Genomic DNA, 17300 nt, shown 5'->3' with positions numbered 1-17300 from the left:
ATCATTTTTATTAGATGTTGGTTTCATTGAAAATATAAGTACACCCCCTTCCCCATTTCCTTACAAAAAAGATAGCATGGGGGGCCTGGATGGCTCAGTCAGTTGAGTGGCCAACTCTTGGTTTTTGCTCGGGTCAGGATCTCAGGGTCCTGAGATCAATCAGGCTCAGCGGGGAGTGTGCTTCAGGATTCGTTCTCTCCCTCTGCCCCTCCTCCCACTCGTGCGCGCACTCTCTCTCTCAAATAAATCTTAAAAAAAAAAAAAAAAAAGATAGCATATTTTCAAATTTTTTTCCTTTTTGCTTAATATATTCTAGAGATTATTCCATACCAATGTATTGAGGTAATTCCTAATCTTTTTTACAGTTGCATAGTACCTTACTGTGTGGCTATACCACCAATCTTTTAAGTAGTCTCCTGCTGAAGGGCACTTGGGTTGTTTCCAGACCTTTGCACTTAAAAATAATGTCACAGTGAAAATAGCCTTGTGCATCTTTGTGCATTTGCCAATTTGTGTTTTGGGCATAGACTTTTAGAAGTGAAATCACTGGGCCAAAGTGTAGATGATATGTAATTTTGCGGGATCTCACCTGCTTTTGTTAGTTCAGGCTGCTATAACAAAAATGCCATAGACTGGGTGACTTATAAATAACAGAACCTTATTTCTCACAGTTCTGGAGGTGAGAAGTCCAAGACCAGGTCCCAGCATGGTCGGGTTCTGCTGAGACCCTCTTCAGGGTTACAGTCTCCTTGTATCCTCACATGGCAGAGAGTAGAGAGGGGAAGCCAGCTCTCTCATGACTCTTGATAAAGACACTAATCCCATTCATGAGGGCTCCATCTTCATGACTTCATGATTTCATGTAATCCTAATTACCTCCCAAAGGCCCCACCTGATAATACCATCACAAGGACGGTGGTAGGGTTTCAGTATATGAATGTTGGGGAGACAAAAATATTCAGTCCATAACATTTCTCAATTCTCCCAAGATATTGCATTTTGCGTTCCCATCAACAACAGACAAGAGTATCTCATAGGCTGTTTTTATTAATTTACCTACTCAGGGCCTTATTAGAAGGTAACACTTGGCCTCATGTTCTTTTTGGCTCAAATTATGTATAACATTAAAATACAATGAAAGAAAGGAAGCTTATTTTTCATGTATATGAAAATCTTTAAATCCCTTACTGAGTAAGGTAGGGTCTAAATAAGGATGGACCAAGCACTTCTGTCATCCTGATCTGGAAGAAAGTCTTTTAAAGGATATTCTTGTGTTTGCCCTCAGGAGAGTAAATAGTTTGGGACTAACATGCTGCCGCCTACTGTGCTAAGGAGGCCAATTAGAGTTTGAATAAGCAGGGGTCCTAGAATTTAAGAGAGTAGGTGGTTCCCAATGAATAGAGGACTATGTCTCAAAAAGTTTTAGAGCCAAAGGGTAGATAAGCTATTTTGGACAGTATCTGGTGGATAAATGATTTTGAGCAGGAACAAGATGTGGTATTTCATTATTATTGAGTATCTAGGAAAATTTAAGCTATTTCCTCCAACACTTTTGCTTTTTCCTCTGACATTTGTACTTTTCCTTTGTTTTTGCATTTCAAACTATTTCATGAATTTAATATTATTTTACTCTGTTAATACTATAATTTGTTCTGTGAGCTTAATTGCCACAGAATTTAGTTCATTTTCTGCAGCAGCACTATTTACCTACTAATTTCATTTCTTAATACAATATTGAAAGAGGAATAAAAAATAATGGTAGATAACACTTTCATGATTATCTGCCAGGCACTCAGTTCCGTACATAATTGTTACATCCTCACTGCAACCTATGAGATGTATTCTATTATCATTTCCATCTTACAGTTAGGAAACTGGGGAACGGAGGAGTCAAGTAATAGGCCCAAAGCCACACAACCAGGGTCCAAGTTTGAACCCAGGCAATTGGCCTCAGGGTCTAGGTGTTCAGCAGCCATACTCTTGCCTCTCCTTGACAGCATGAAAAATTAATAGTTGAGAACTGATAATAATAGATATAATCCAGTGGTAATGTGATCATATGTGATTCACCTGAAAGTCTGCAATTCCATGATCTTTTTCTTGGGTGAAAAATGTCAATTCTAAATCAGGTCTTCTGGCATTTCTGTAAGCTCTTTAGGGACAGGAATTCCTAACTCTTTTCAAAAGAAGAGGTCAAGAAAGTGGAGAGGAGTCCAGAAACTATGAGGGTCAAGGAAATAGATTAAAAACCCCAGGAGTCAATTTACAAATATTATTTGACCTGGGGTGTTGTTCGCAGGGAGCATAACCGACCTCATCAACGATGTCACCACTGTATGTTATCCTCAAGCTATGAATGTGTACAGTGACATAGAACAGAAGGAAAACTGGATTTGCTTTGCCCAAATTATAAAGTAGGTTAATACTTTAAGGCCAAAAAGTTCAGGTGTGGTTTTTTCTCTCCTTCCCGCCCCCACATTCCATACTGAGGAGCTTCTGCCACCTAGTGTTCATGTAGAAAACTGCAGGAGTTGGGAATTCCCCGTTGCTGTCCCGCCGCAAGTCCAGTTGACAACCCATTCACCAAGTATTGAAGGGGGACCCAATGGTCCTCTCATATTCCCCTCAAGTCTCTTCCCTTCTGTCAGAAATAGAAAAGATTTGACATTATTAATCCTTGTGGAATACTTTAGCTACAATAAATTCCTTTTTAGATTTGAATGTGTTTGAAATTTGCTTTATCTTTATTTTAGGATTTACAGCTTTGTAATGGAAATTAAAGGTGGTTAAGATTTGGGGGTAGAGGTAGAGGAAATAGGACCTTACAATTACCCTGGAGAGCACAAGTTAGGCAATCTGTAGTCTCTTTCCTCTACAAACCTCCTCCAGGGATGCTAGACAGGCAACGGTGAAAAGGCCATTTCAACAAAGACCTCACAGCAGTTGTCTGTCAAGCTGCCCTCCTCTGTACTCTCAAAGCATGAGGTGCTAAGCCTGCCACAGCACTTCCTTCTATACAGTCATCATTGATTCATCTTTCCCCTCTTCTAGACATGTGCTCGCCTCCAGGGCATAAATAATATCTGATTCACCTAGCAAATAGTAGTATGAATTAAATAAATACTGTGGAGAATGTCTGCTCTTAACTTGTTCTAGCTTGTAGCCCCCAAATCAAGCTTAGCCTGCTCGGGTAAAGATTTCCCTAGCCAGCCAGTTATTTCTTCAAGGCTTAACCTGGTCTCTCCTTGACCTGAGCATAATTCAGCTTTTCTGTTTCCTGTTGCTTGATTTCCTCTTTTTTTCTGACCTAAAATTCCCATGTGTTGAACTATTTATTATGCCTGCTTTTCACAATCTCCCTCAGTAAACTTTTTTTCCCTACTCTACCCTTAAAGCAAGCCAATTATGCTCTGTCTGTTTTAATATTTCTTTGTTATATTGTTAGGTTAACAGAGAAACAGAGTATCTATTTGGTTGTATCTGCTTTGGGACAATTTATGTCATCAGGGCCTTGCTTCCCAACTCTGGCACCTGGATACTAGTTTTGAGGTAGAGGAATGTAAAGGAATGATGTCCATCATAAAATAAGTTCTTGAAGGTTTGAGAAGATGAAGGCTTCTAAAGACAAGTGTCCAGGTAGAAAGAAATGTCTGAAGATGACCACAGCAGTTTTCTTCAGTCTCACTTTCCTCTCGAAGTTTCTCCATGTTGATAGCTTGTATCACCACAATACTGGCCCCCAGGAGTATACACTTCCTCAAAGCCCCAACTCCTTGGCTCTTGGTTCTCTTCAGTACTGTGAAGCCATGTTGGACTTTTCAAAAAGGCTTTCTAGTATGAACTAATGATTATCACTGGGTGGAGAAACCATGGTTGATCATTTTCTTATTTATACTTTTTTTGGATTTACTCTTTTTTATTGATTTATGTATTATTTTTATAATCATATTAAAAATGGGACTTTACAAAATTCAAAGGGAAAATAAGCAAGTAATGAAACTATAAATAAGCATATAAACAGATGGCTAATTCTACTGTGGCTAACTTGTCTACACAGCTCATTTGCTCTCCAAGTTGCTGTTCCATTCCACACCATTTTTGAGGGTCCTGTTGGGGTAGCTCACTTTTCCATTTTCAAATGATATTCCTCTTTTTTAAAAATGATTTTATTTGTCAGAGAGAGAGAGTGCACAAGCAGGGGGGGCGGCAGGCAGAGGGAGAAACAGGCTCCCCACTGAGCAAGGAGCCCGACTGGGGACTTGATCTCAGGACTCCGGGATCATGACCTGAGCTGAAGGCAGACGCTTAACTGACTGAGCCACCCAGGCAACCCCAAATGATATTCCTCTTGATACCTTCCAGAAGCCTCACTGAGAAAACAATAGATGGACTATGGAACTGATTGCTCACTCAGTATAAATAATACACATCCTCAGGTAGAAATCAGCATATAAAGAAATCATCTAGCTCCAGAGGGCTCCCCACTAACTTCCTCTTCAACTTAAGACAGAGTCAAAGGTTATGCTTTCCCTGGGATCAAATTAAATTTGAGGCTAAAGGTTGTTTAGGTGACCAGATAGTGAACCCTGGGCTAGTTGGGTGGGTAGGAACCTGTTAGTAAGCATCAAGCCATTGAGATGAACTTCAAAATCTGTCTTGATTGTAGCTTTTAAAGCAGAAGAATTTGGTGCCGATTTTAAATGTTAAGAGCATCTACAAAGGAAGATGAAAATATAAATGTTTGCTTTGGCTATAGTTCAGCAGCAATAATTGCAGTCACTTTTGCATGAACTGCTTACCCTTTATGCCTATAGCACAACTATTTTTCAAATAACTAAATATCATTAAATCATTTAATTATAATACTAAACTGCTGATATGCTCAACATGTACAGCTTTTTGTGTATGCGTCATAGAAGTCATCTGCTTATATAGCTTAGTTGTTTACTCATACTCTAAAAATGAAATAGAACATGGGAGTCACCCTAGCAAACATGCCTATGGTAGTTTTCTTTAGTTTTTCTTCCTCTTTGATTGGATCAGATCCAGTGACAATGCCTCAGATATTAAATCAACTATAATAATAATGAAAAGCTACTTTGAAGGATAAATCTAAGTAATATTATTTGCTAAATTGGAGGCAAAAGGTTTCTTTTGCTGCAAAGAAGTTGGACATTCCTTTTTAAATTTGCTTTATTTGGGGCGCCTGGGTGGCTCAGTCGTTAAGCGTCTGCCTTCGGCTCAGGTCATGATTCCAGGGTCCTGGGATCGAGCCCCGCATCGGGCTTCCTGCTCAGCGGGAAGCCTGCTTCTCCCTCTTCCACTCCCCCTGCTTGTGTTCCCTCTCTCGCTGTGTCTCTCTCTGTCAAATAAATAAATAAAATCTTTAAAAAAAAAAAAAAAAAATTTGCTTTATTTGTCCTTTATGCCCCTCTGATTGAAGCCAGGGTTTTAAAATCATTTTTGCTCTCCCCATAAAATTTAGTTATGGTTTTTGGCATTTTTATTAAAAATACATTCTGGGGGCACCTGGGTAGCTCAGTCAGTTAAGTGTCTACCTTTGGCTCAGGTCATGATCCCAGGGTCCTGGGATTGAGCCCCACATCAGACTCCCTGCTTCTCCCTCTCCCTCTGCTCCTCCTCTGGCTCGTGCTCTCTTTCTCTCTCAAATAAATAAAAATCTAAAAAATTTTTTTTTTATTATTTTGTCATATCTTTCACTGCTTCCCCCCTCCCCCACCCCAGTATTCCAATTTTTCTAAGGGTGTTTAAGGTTGTAAATAATTTTCCATACCCTCATCTTCACATCCTGCAGATAATCTATTTTTCACCCCTTTTCTACCCACTATTTGGTCAGCAGGGGAAATTGCTTCTATCTACCAACCAACCACTACTGTAACAATAAACTACCTATTATCCTTAAAATCCAACCATCTTGGGGTCCAGAAGGCATACTTAAATTCTATTATACATTAAGTCCATTACTGATAGGAGCAACTGCCCAAATAAATAATTTAAAAGAAAAGATCTAAAAAGTTTATTAGTAACAGAGAATCTGGGAGACTTGCCTATATATGAAAGAGGTAGAAAAAAATATATTTTTTATTAGCATGTTCAAGGTAGTCAAGATTTTAACAAACACCTTAATCCTCACAACAACCCTGTGAGGTAGGTAAGTCATTGTTTTGTGATAAACTAGTATTATTCCAAATAAAGTGCAATTCTTAAAAGAATAATCTGCATTAGGAATAATTATGCTAATGAACCACTTATATATATGCTAATAGTTGTGTTTTTGTATACTTTGATTCATGCAATAAGGTGTCCACATAAAAATTCACTGTAAATCAAACCTATGTAAATACATGTGGGGGACGATTTAAATAAACTCTGGGGTAATTTTTTTGTAAAATAAATCACTATTTTTTATCTTATGCAAGACGCAATTATCACAGTATTCGCTCAAAGTGAGGCATTCTCAGCAATGTTATACTCACATTTATTCATTCTTTTGTAAGTTATTTCAACGTGGCACCAAGCCAGTGTAAGATTTTATTTACTGAATTAAATTTTACCAATTTGGTATATGGCAGTGAACTGTGTTGTCACACAGAAATCTCCAAGTATACTGCACACAGTCCCAACCCAAAACCTAAGATGGACTGTTTACTGAAATTAAACAATAAAGTGAATGTTGGTAAATTGCAAAAAGTATTTTCCCTTGAGGAGATTACTTAATTTTTTTCCTTGAAATTGCAAAAGGAACAAAAATCTTAGGGTTTTGAAAACAAACAATTTCTGATAACTATAAAATTCTAGTGATTTATATTGCAAATTAAACCCTCATGCTATCAGTTTACTACTTACAAGGAAGCCAGCAGTTTGTTACTCCAAAAATTTACCAATGTGCCAATATGACTTAAGAGGAAAAAAATATTCCAGGTACCGTTTTCTCTTAAATATATATTTAAAGTACATTTCTATTGTTAATCCAGCATTAGTAAGCATCCAGTTGCCTGATATTTATTTATAGTTGTCTTATCTTCAGAATAGATTTTTATTAGAAAATTTCCATTAAATTATGTTAGATTAGTTATATAATTTATTTGTAACAATAACTTTAATTAAGCTTGCAAGTTAACACTTAAAATCTGCTGGCAGGTTTATAATACTTTAGAGCAAGTGGTTAAAGTAATTTGCCATTATAAAGAAATAATTCAAGGTCAGAAAAACATTCTCACCAAAGTATTTTTAAAAACTGCTGCAGGGAAACTAGGCAAATCAACAAGTAAAAAAGATTAAGCCATCTATAAGTTCTACATTCAAATCCATGCTAGATCCAACAGTGCACTTTGGATTTTAGTGAGGTAGGGCAAAAAATATAGTCAGATACATTTTGAACTGTTAAATTTATATAAACTGAAATACTGACTTGTACCCCAGTTTTATTTGAATACCCAAAAAGAAAAACTGAGAATTCGAATGATAAAGTATTTTCTTGGTTTCAAGGAGACAGAACTGTAAAATCTTTTGAGTACATATAAATAAAAAATACAAAGGCTACAAGATATATTTTATTTCAACATAAAGTACGCTTATATAAAAATAACCCAGAACATAGAAAAAAGAAATATAAACATTTTTGCATAGATTGTCTATATATAATATTTACCTGGGGCTAAACACTGGAAAATACACCTCTGAAACTAGTATAGTTCAACTATTTCCTTGGATACCAAGTATATACAAAATAAAAGCCCTTCATCTGGGGGAGCATGGGCAGGAGGGAAAACAATTTAATTTAGCATCAGTCTATATTTATTTCTCTGTTGCTCGAATATAAACCAATGATGACAAGAGGAGAAACTCTGGGGGTTTATTTAACAAAATTAAATTCACATTTCTGAGGCCATCGTAGTGCATCCAATGTCCATCAATTTGGAAGGCTGCAGAATAATGATGTTCCTCTTTGTTAAATAATGTGGCACCTTCCAACAAATACCTGCAAATTAAATGACAAAGTGTAGCAAAAAAGACAAAACTTTATATTTAAACATTCCTTAAGTTGTTGTTGTTGTTGTTTTAAGTAGGCTGCACACCCAGCGTGGAGCCCAACACGGGGCTTGAACTAACAACCCTGAGATCAAGACCTGAGCTGAGATTAAGAGTCGAACGCTTAACCAACTGAGCCACCCAGATGCCCCTTAAATTTTTAATGAAGGAATAAAAATATTGATATTGTTTGCATTCTAGTACCTAAAAAAGATATCTGTCTGTAAAAAGCACATACTATAACTGATAATTTGGAGTAAAATATTTAAGAATTTAAAAAAATTGACATAATTTAAGTATTCTGAAAAACATTTTAACAGGTTAACTCATAATTTGTATCATTCTATTAAATAAGAGAAAACCTTTTAAAGGCAAAAAATTAAAAGACCCTGTATGTCCTAACTTGTATGCATACATTTTTATCTATAATGCTGAAAGTAACATTTTTTGTTTAAACGATGACCTTCTACTATACACTACTTTGACTTGAAATACAAGTAATAGCCAGTCATTACTATTTACTACGTGTCAGGTACTAGCCTAAACACTTTACATGTGTTTTCTCATTAAATCTCACAATAATGTACCAGATAGGTACTGTCATCTCTGTTCCATAGAATAAGAACTGATGTGTAAGCTGGTTAAGTTAGGGCCCAACGTTACATTGCTTGTAAAAGGTGGGGCTGGGATTTGAACTCAATTCTGTCCATCCCATAGTCCAACTACCATGCACATTGCCAATGACTAACCCATGTAGTAGATTCTAATCTTATTCAGGATATACAGAATTATAGATAACTATGATATTTTCAACAATATTTCCTTAAGGGCTAGTCACAGTCATGATAGAATAGCAGAAAAATAGAAAATAAATTTACTTTTTATTAGTTTTATAAAACACACACAAAAAAAACACCTACTTGTGATCAGATAAATCCAAGTAATATGGTACATATGCCAGATCTTCAGATTTCCAATGCTGCATATTTAAGACAACAAAAGGGGGTGCCCCATGGCAGAAAACTCGCTGGGAAAATTCTCTTAAGCCACCACACCTAAAATTGAAAATAGGCATGAACTTTATTACACTTTAAACAAAATTGCCTTTTATCACTTCTGGGTTGTCTTTATTACTTAATTTCATAATAAGTATAATTATCTATTTTAGGTGTCGGTAATGCTGTGGCTATATTAGTATTTTATATATCTATGCCTAGAAGTTTATAAGCTGTGAGATTCTATACAAGAAATAATACTTGCAAAACTCCAGGAAAAGCTAGCTATTTTTTTTTCTAAGCTTATAAAATATGTAGTTTTTTGAACTGACATAAAAGCTTTTATATGTCCATATATATTTTTTTTCCTCTCTCAGCTGGTTTCAAAGGATAATACTGGCAGAGAGGTAAATAGTAGGACTCTTCCAGTCCTCTTTATATTGCATAAAATTCCCTAATTGCATCTTTTTGCCACTAGGATGAAACAAATTCTGTTTTCTTAGTAGTCTCACATATTAAGCATATGGATCAGAATACCACAAATGAGAATAACACAAATACAGTAAAATCTCGATTAACCGGAATACTCAGGGCACAGTATTTTGGTTCACAAACATTACTGACTAAAGTATTAACCAGAAAACCATTTTGTTTCAGTATTTGCTGTTAAAATACATTAGTTCACTTTCTGGATTTAAGTACAATTAACTGAATGTATTTTATTCTTCCCTTCTTTTGTGATTAATTAGCTGTAAGATCATCCTTCTAAATCTTAATTCTCATTGTACAATACTGTAGATATATAAATTGTTAAGAGACTGGGATGAATATGTTCTGCCCCTTTTGAATTTTTTTTAAACTATGTTAACTTTTTTGGTTGCCATTTACCTCTTTCTCCTAAATGAGGAATGCAGAAAAAAATCCAGTTAATTGAGAGTCCGATTAGCTGGGTTCCGGTTAACCAAGGTTTTATTGTACCTACTCAGCAGTGGGGAAAAAAAGAAAAGGCATTTGCTTTGTATTCATCAATCAAATGTAGTATATTCTATATAGTGAAATTTTATAATGACAACACAGCATAAGATGGCACAGTAAACTATCATAGGTGTTAAGATTCTAAAAACATTAGGCTTCCTAAATATTTGTGAGTTGCTATTTCCTAAAGTATTAACATCAAAGAACATATCTGTTCAGGTTTCTTTATAAAAAACAGAAATACTTTCATCTTAAATGTCTATCATATACTCACCCACTCTCTTCACACAGTTCAATCCTGGAACAGAATAACTCATCCACAGCCAGTCGTATCAAGTTTCCATGAGGAATTTCTTGGGGAGGACTACAACAAATACAAAATGTATGTAAGAATTACTTTGGAATTTTACATGTTAAATGCATTATTAGGATAACCAATTTTACAGGTCAATTCATTATTAGCAAACCAAGTATAAAAGTATAACCTCTGTTTTTCATCTTTGTATTTGTTATAATTATAGAAATCAGTTGAACTTAATAAACATTAATGCATGAAGTTTTCCAAGAAACATTCAATCTTTCTGGAAACTGATCCTGAAATACGCAGTTGTTACTTTAAAAAATTTCTGAGAGGTTTCAGTAGAGGGGATTGTGGTTTTGGGGGAAGAAAGGAGGACCCAGAATTAGGAGAGCTGCCAATTAGTTACATGACTAAATACAAGTTACAGCCATTGTTGGCTTCTGTTACCTGATTTGTTAAAAAATTTCTTCCTACATACTTCAGAGATTGTTTTAAATATAGGATTAAAATATAGGCAAAAGCCTTAAAAAGTTATAGAGAATACAGATACATACTATATATATATAGTATGATGAGAAATATTTTATTGAGCTTAAAATATTAGCATTAATATAGGATCATAAATATTTTTGTTTCAGAGCATACACAAATTGATACTAGTTTTGAAAAAACAGATTTCTAAAATGCTTTTTAGTCCGTTACAATTTAGAGTAATGAAACTTTTTTCCCTGACAGATTTCAAACTCAACATCATCGTATCAGCAATACAGGAAAATGGACAAAGTGTATTTCAGAAACAAGAAAGACATTAATTGGCAGATTCTTAAAAAGAATAAAAGATCTTCAGCTTTCCGTAAGTAGCATGATGTTTCAATATTAAACTAAATATACTATAAACAAATGTGAATTTAGTAAGTTAGGGTATGTGATGTATATTCCAAAAAGGGAGTATCTATTAGGCTGCTTCTCTGGACCACAGGGCCAAATACGCTTTCAGACACAATGTGTTTGGGTTTGTTTTTTGGTCCTGTTTTTCCACTGGCAGTTATCTTTTTTCCAGCTCATGTCCCCTGGGGGCTCTGATGTTTCCCAACACTCCACTAGGGCTTGCCAGTTTGGCCTTCCTCCCTATCATTTACCAGCCTGGAGGTCTGCCTTCTCTCTCAAAGCCAAAAATACAAAGCAGGCTATGAGCACCTCTCCTAGTCAGTGAAAAAGCTCCTCCTATCCATATCCTTTCCAGGTATAAAGATTCCAAGTTTGGGGTTTCCGTCTATAATTATGCCCTGGCCATGTACATGAAAGAATACTTTCAATCTTGTTCATGTAGAAATAGCCAACCCAACATAAATCCATTCAAGAGGTGACACATTCTAATACAGTATTAAATGTTCTTTAAGAGGTAACGTTTATGACACAAAAATTATCTACGCGGTCATATTAACAATTCAAAGCAAGAATAAAACATTTTGCATACTGACTAATTCATTACTTTTCAAGTGAAATAATTATCAGTTGGTTTTACAAAGTCAATTCCAAGATATTTGGATTTAATAAACAGTAACACTTTTGTCACGGGGCTTACTATGGCCCTGCATTTGTGGGGTTGCTATGTGTAAGTAATTACGCAGGGTCTGTACTTTAGGAAATACTTTAACTATATTATTTATAGCAACATTCATCTAAAAAGTATATTATCTTTGCTAAAAGTGTCAGACTTCAAAGCAACTTACTTTATATTAATTGTGCGTTGCTGATCTTCCTGCACTCGAGTTGGGCATCGCCAGTTGGAACAGTAACTCTCTTGCGTGGTAGACATGAGATTTTCGAGATTTTTTGTAAAATTATCATGCTCGTTCCCAAATAAATCAATTATTAATGAAGCTTTATGAACTTCAGATTTGTATTGCTGTTTTTCCATCTTGTCCCAAATCCAAAGTAGCTTCACAGTTGTGAAACTGTAGGTGTCCATTAAATAAAGGAAACAGTCTACAAACTCTCTACCTAAATGAAGAGAGAGTTCCCTGGGAAAATTTTCATTTTCATTAAGAATGACATATAATAACATCAAGAATCCATCTATGGTGCAGGTATTTTTCAGTCTTATTTCAACGTAGAGTGGTGTACAGGATACTGCTTTGCGGCCAGCTTTGATAGTAAAAACACCTCCCCAAGGAAGAACAGGCCTCCAAAATGAGCGGTCTTGGTTATAGTTATTTTTAATTGATGCTTTGATCTCTTCAAACAGTGTCTTCATCCTGCATTTTAAAAGTTTAATATAGGACATGTAAATTTGTGATTTCATACGTTAAATGCATGAAATATGTTTAAATGAAAACAAAGCTATCTAAAGCTTCAAATTAGGGGCGCCTGGCTGGCTCAGCTGGTAGAGCATGTGACTCTTGATCTCCTGATTTTAAGTTCAAGCCCCACATTGGGTATAGAGATTACTTAAAAATAAAGTCTTAAAAAAAAAAAAGATTCAAATTAAATTTGGTCAGAAGGCCTACCAATATAATGAAAAAATTTAAAACAATTCAAGCTGAGCCATTTTTTGGCAATATGCATGGCCTCTGGAAAGACCATTAAGAAGTACAATCTTTTTTGGGGTACAGGATGAGCATTTGATAGACTTTTATACTAATTATATTGCAGATTTTATCTTTGATATAGGAAGACCCTGAAATAAAAAATTCTAAATGAAAACAGAGCTATTTGAAGATGCAATCTAAATTTGGTTGGGTGCATTCCTAATGTAAACCTCTTTCTCCCTTCAAAATACAAGCTGTACTTCATTTCCTTTTTAATATGCATGATTCCACTTATGAAATTGCTATAATGGAATTCTTAGTTGGGCTACAAAATAATGGCCAATTATCTTTGAAAGACCACATATGAAAAGTAATCCAGAGTACTTAACTGAATAGTTGCACAGCTGATATAAAAATCATTTCTATGCACTTTGGGATTTTCACTTGCAATTTAGGACGATGCTGGATATTCTATAATTCGAACTACAGAGGCCATGCTGTGAAGATCTGACTCAGAACTTGGTAAGTAATATGATTCCCATCTTCGTATGTTTTGGGAATGAACTGGGGTGTCCTCCCTATTTAAACTGTTATTTATCCTTCTCCTAACTTTGAGGTTAGCTAAGCGATTTGTTTTTAGTCATTGATAGTATTATAACAAACATGTTCGTGTCATGTGTGTTACATAAAGCAAAATTTTAAAAAAGTTAAAGAATGCGGTCCTAATGAAACTGAACTGAAAACCCTGCTTTACTTGGCACAATAAATGTCTAAACCAAAAACATCACAGGGTTTCTCAATGTTACTTCTATGGAAAAGTATATTTTCATGAAAAAGGAAAGCAAAGCATCTGAGGAAGAGGACGCAAAGAGTCAGTGACTGAGGTGTCTTATTTTGACAATCTTTTCAAAGTGCCACACACATCCTCCCAAGCACAACATAAATCCAATACTCAATACTGCAGACCTATGTGTTTTATTTGTGTAAGAAATAAAGTTCACATGGCATAAAGTATAGAGTTGTTGAATCACTATGTTGTACACCTGAAACTAATGTAACATTGTGTCAACTATACTTCAGTTAAGAAAAAAAAAACCTGTTTTACACTTTAAAGAAATTATATTCAAACTGATTTTACAATACTAGCAGACTAAAAATTCAGTTCTACAATATATTAAAGGCGGGCGCGAGCACGGTATTTTCGGCTTGAGGCAAGACTGAGGCCTCTAAAATATTCAACACTATATTTAGTCTTAAGTGTAGATGTTTATTCATAGTCGGTAACATGTTGGCTCTAGTCAACCATTTAGGAATCAGAGGGCGTGGTAAATCTGGAGCCTTAGGCAAACACAAACTGTTTCTTCTTAATGTTTCTGGAGATTTTTAAAAAATCATACAGCATTCAAATACTTTTAAAAATGAAAATAACTTTCTTCATGGTTTCACTTATTTCTATTTAATTTTTAAAAACTTTGTAGCAAGTTCACAAGCCTGAGCTCAGATCCCCAAATGTTGCATTGGGAAGGAGCCGTAAATCTCTGCACTATTTTTCTTCAAATTATCTTTTAGACATGACCAAATAAGGAGTAGCTACAGCAACAGTTATACTTAAGAGAAATAAACTACAATTTTATACACTTATATATACATAAAATGAAACTAACTTCTTCAGCCTTTCTCTGGGGGAAGGGAAAGGACGGGAGAGAAGACTGAAGAACTAGAGGACACTTAATCGTTTCAGTATTAAGGTGGTGATTTGTTACAAAGTAAATTACAACAAAAATAAGTAAAAAAGGTGGTGAGATGGCTGCAAAGAGCTTTACTTAAAACTGTCTTAAGATTTCACCACATCGTCGAAAAGACTGTTTCGTTAGGCACTGTATTACAAGCCCTGGAGGATGTAGCCTGCTGGCATTTTTGTCCTGATTCAACAGGCCCTCCAGTTTAAATAAACCTGGAAAACTCCCCCGACCTCTATTTCCTTGGCAAAACGACACCCTTCTTTTGCGGTCATTTTCAAGGGTGACCATCTGTACTCCACGCTGGTCGTGCGGACCAGACCATTCGCCCTGGGCACTGGATGCCAGACTCCCTAAGAACTCGGCGTCCTAAGGGTCCCCTCTCGAATCAGCACCCCGAAATAATCTGAAAAACGGCCACGCGCTCCCCCGTGAAGCAGCGCGGGGCTTCGGGGTAGGGACCTGCTGGGCGCGCGGTGGGCGCCCGCCTCTGTCCCCCGCGCTCCGGCCACGCCTACCCCGCCCCCGGCCCTCTGCGCCCGCGAAGGCCTGGCACCGAGGGTTGGCCCCGCACGGCTGGCAGGTCCCCGAGCCTGGAGCAGGTGAGACGGCTGGGCAGCCCTGCCCGCGTCCAGGTAGTGTTCCCCTAAGCGCCTGGGACTGCGGGCGCTGGGCGGGAGGGCCGGGCCGCGGAAGGCGTTCCCACACCGGCCAGTCTCCGTCCACCAGGAAGCCGACTTCTCGTACCTCCCCGGGGACCGAAAACCGTCGGTGCCGCCGCACCCGTCGCCGCCGCCGCTTGTTCATGGAGAGTCCGTGCTGCCGCCGCCGCCGCCTCATCTACTAGCACCGTCCGCTGTCTGGGCCTCCCCGGCGTGAGTGCTGGGCTCTGGCACCGCCTCCATCGCACCCGCCGCGGCGGGAGCCACAGCAGCTCCAGCGCCGAGGCCCGATCCGACCGGACCCACGGAGCCAGGACCGCAGGACGCGTAGCTTATTACGGAGGAAGATTCGGCCTGACCTCCGCCCCCCTCCCCCCAGCCCCTAGTACCCAGCCGCTTGACGGTGCTGCTGCGCAGGCGCGAAGACGCCCCTGCCAAACGTGCGTGTGTCGGGTGTGTATACAGCATCCAGATTCGCCCAATGGGAGCCAAGATCAGGTGCGGGGGGCGGGACCTTGCAGAGAGGGGCGGTGTTCTAGTGTTAGAGGGTGGGTGGGGCAGCCGGAAGTGGGCAGGGCTTGCATAGAGGCGGAGCTTTGTTGGCAAACCTGCCTGGCTTTTTGAGGTTTGTATCCTTTTTTAGGACCTTGATTTTAGTTTGTTTCTAGGTCTTGTCTTCTTGAATTCTTTTTTTTTTTTAAGATTTTATTTTATTTTGACAGAGAGAGACCCAGCGAGAGAGGGAGCACAAGCAGGGGGACAGGGAGAAGCAGGCTTCCCGCGGAGCAGGGAGCCCGATGCGGGGCTCGATCCCAGGAGGCTGGGATCATGACCTGAGCCGAAGGCAGACGCCTAACGACTGAGCCACTCAGGCGCCTCTTGTCTTCTTAAAATTCTTAACTCAGAAGGGGAAAGGTTTGTTTTCTGAGCAAATTTTAATTATGCAAGCTTTTAAGTATATAGTTAAGAAAAGGTGAATTAGTGGGTTAACTGTTCTCTTTAGTATTCAAGGTAATTGGTCAGGGTGCTGTAATTTACAATATAAGTTAATAACATTTATAGAAATTAGATAGCTCTAGTCCCACTGTAGAGATGAAAAAAAAAATGAGTTTCAGAAATGTTCAAGTACCACACATTTAGTGACTGCTGGGAATTGAAGCCGGAGCCGCTTAATGCTACAGCCTGTGGGCTCAACCATTATTCCTACTAAGTAAGCCCTAGTTCTTGTATCCTTCCTTAAAGAGTCGGAGCTCCTATGGCTTAGCTCCCAGAGAACACAGGCCACCCTGGAAAACTACCTTCCCCGCCATTACAAATGGGATACTCTTGGGATATTCCCCATCCAACTGTTCAGCAAATAATGATTGTCTGGAAAGTGAAACCCAACCTCCAGAACATGCAATACAGAGAGCTCAAGGCCAGCCCAACACATAGGGTGGTCCTCAGTCACAGCTGAATCTGGTGGATCCCTTCTTTTTTTTTTTTTTTAAAGATTTTATTTATTTATGTGAGAGAGAGAGAATGAGAGAGAGCATGAGAGCGGGGAGGCTCAGAGGGAGAAGCAGACTCTCTGCTGAGCAGGGAGCCTGATGTGGGACTCGATCCTGGGACTCCAGGATCATGACCTGAGCTGAAGGCAGTCGCTTAACCAACTGAGCCACCCAGGCGCCCTGGTGGATCCCTTCTTGACTAGTGATGGTCAGTCAGGACTATGGCAGGGACCTTCCTCATAGACCTCTCTCAAAGGGTCTAGTGATAGAGGAATGGAGCGTGGGAGAGAAGATTGACTTACTCAAAATAATTACTGCAGGTGGTGATGGGAAGAAAGGGACATCTCTCAGAACAGAGGGAGAGGAAAGAGGCTCTGGCCAAAAAGGAAGAATTAATAATTCTGGCACAGTCTGCTCTTTTTAGTTTCCCTGTTTTTCTTATTTTGTATGGCATTTCACAGATGAAGAAACCGAGGTTCCCAGAGATTAAATAACTAGTGTGTCTGTATTGGGATTTACATGCAAAAAGTTTACTCTCAATATTAAAACTACCCT

General features: G+C 38.1%; 1 protein-coding gene across 1 annotated transcript; it reads right to left on the bottom strand.

Moving 5' to 3' along the window:
* Positions 1-6071: 6071 nt before the first annotated feature.
* DORIP1 (dopamine receptor interacting protein 1) lies at positions 6072-15644 on the bottom strand. Its single transcript, XM_036111484.2, has 5 exons — positions 15341-15644; positions 12057-12581; positions 10297-10386; positions 8973-9107; positions 6072-8002 (listed from the first exon to the last, which is right to left on the bottom strand). Exons 2-5 carry the CDS (start codon positions 12578-12580, stop codon positions 7819-7821), a joined length of 933 nt encoding a protein of 310 aa, XP_035967377.1. The 5' UTR covers position 12581; positions 15341-15644; the 3' UTR covers positions 6072-7818.
* Positions 15645-17300: the final 1656 nt, after the last annotated feature.

The sequence above is a fragment of the Halichoerus grypus genome, chromosome 8 (genome assembly GCF_964656455.1).
Source record: "Halichoerus grypus chromosome 8, mHalGry1.hap1.1, whole genome shotgun sequence".
NCBI classification, from domain to species: Eukaryota; Metazoa; Chordata; class Mammalia; order Carnivora; family Phocidae; genus Halichoerus; species Halichoerus grypus.
The sequence above is the reverse complement of the archived record's forward strand: the minus strand, read 5'-3'. Positions and strand labels throughout refer to the sequence as shown.

Excerpts from the sequence above, each read along its gene's own strand:
- DORIP1 (XM_036111484.2), bottom strand. The coding sequence starts at position 12,580 with ATGAAGACACTGTTTGAAGAGATCAAAGCATCAATTAAAAATAACTAT. Across the intron at positions 10,387-12,056 it reads CAACGCACAATTAATATAAA|TCCTCCCCAAGAAATTCCTC; the intron begins GTAAGTTGCTTT and ends TATTTGTTGTAG. Across the intron at positions 9,108-10,296 it reads GAACTGTGTGAAGAGAGTGG|GTGTGGTGGCTTAAGAGAAT; the intron begins GTGAGTATATGA and ends TTTCAATTTTAG.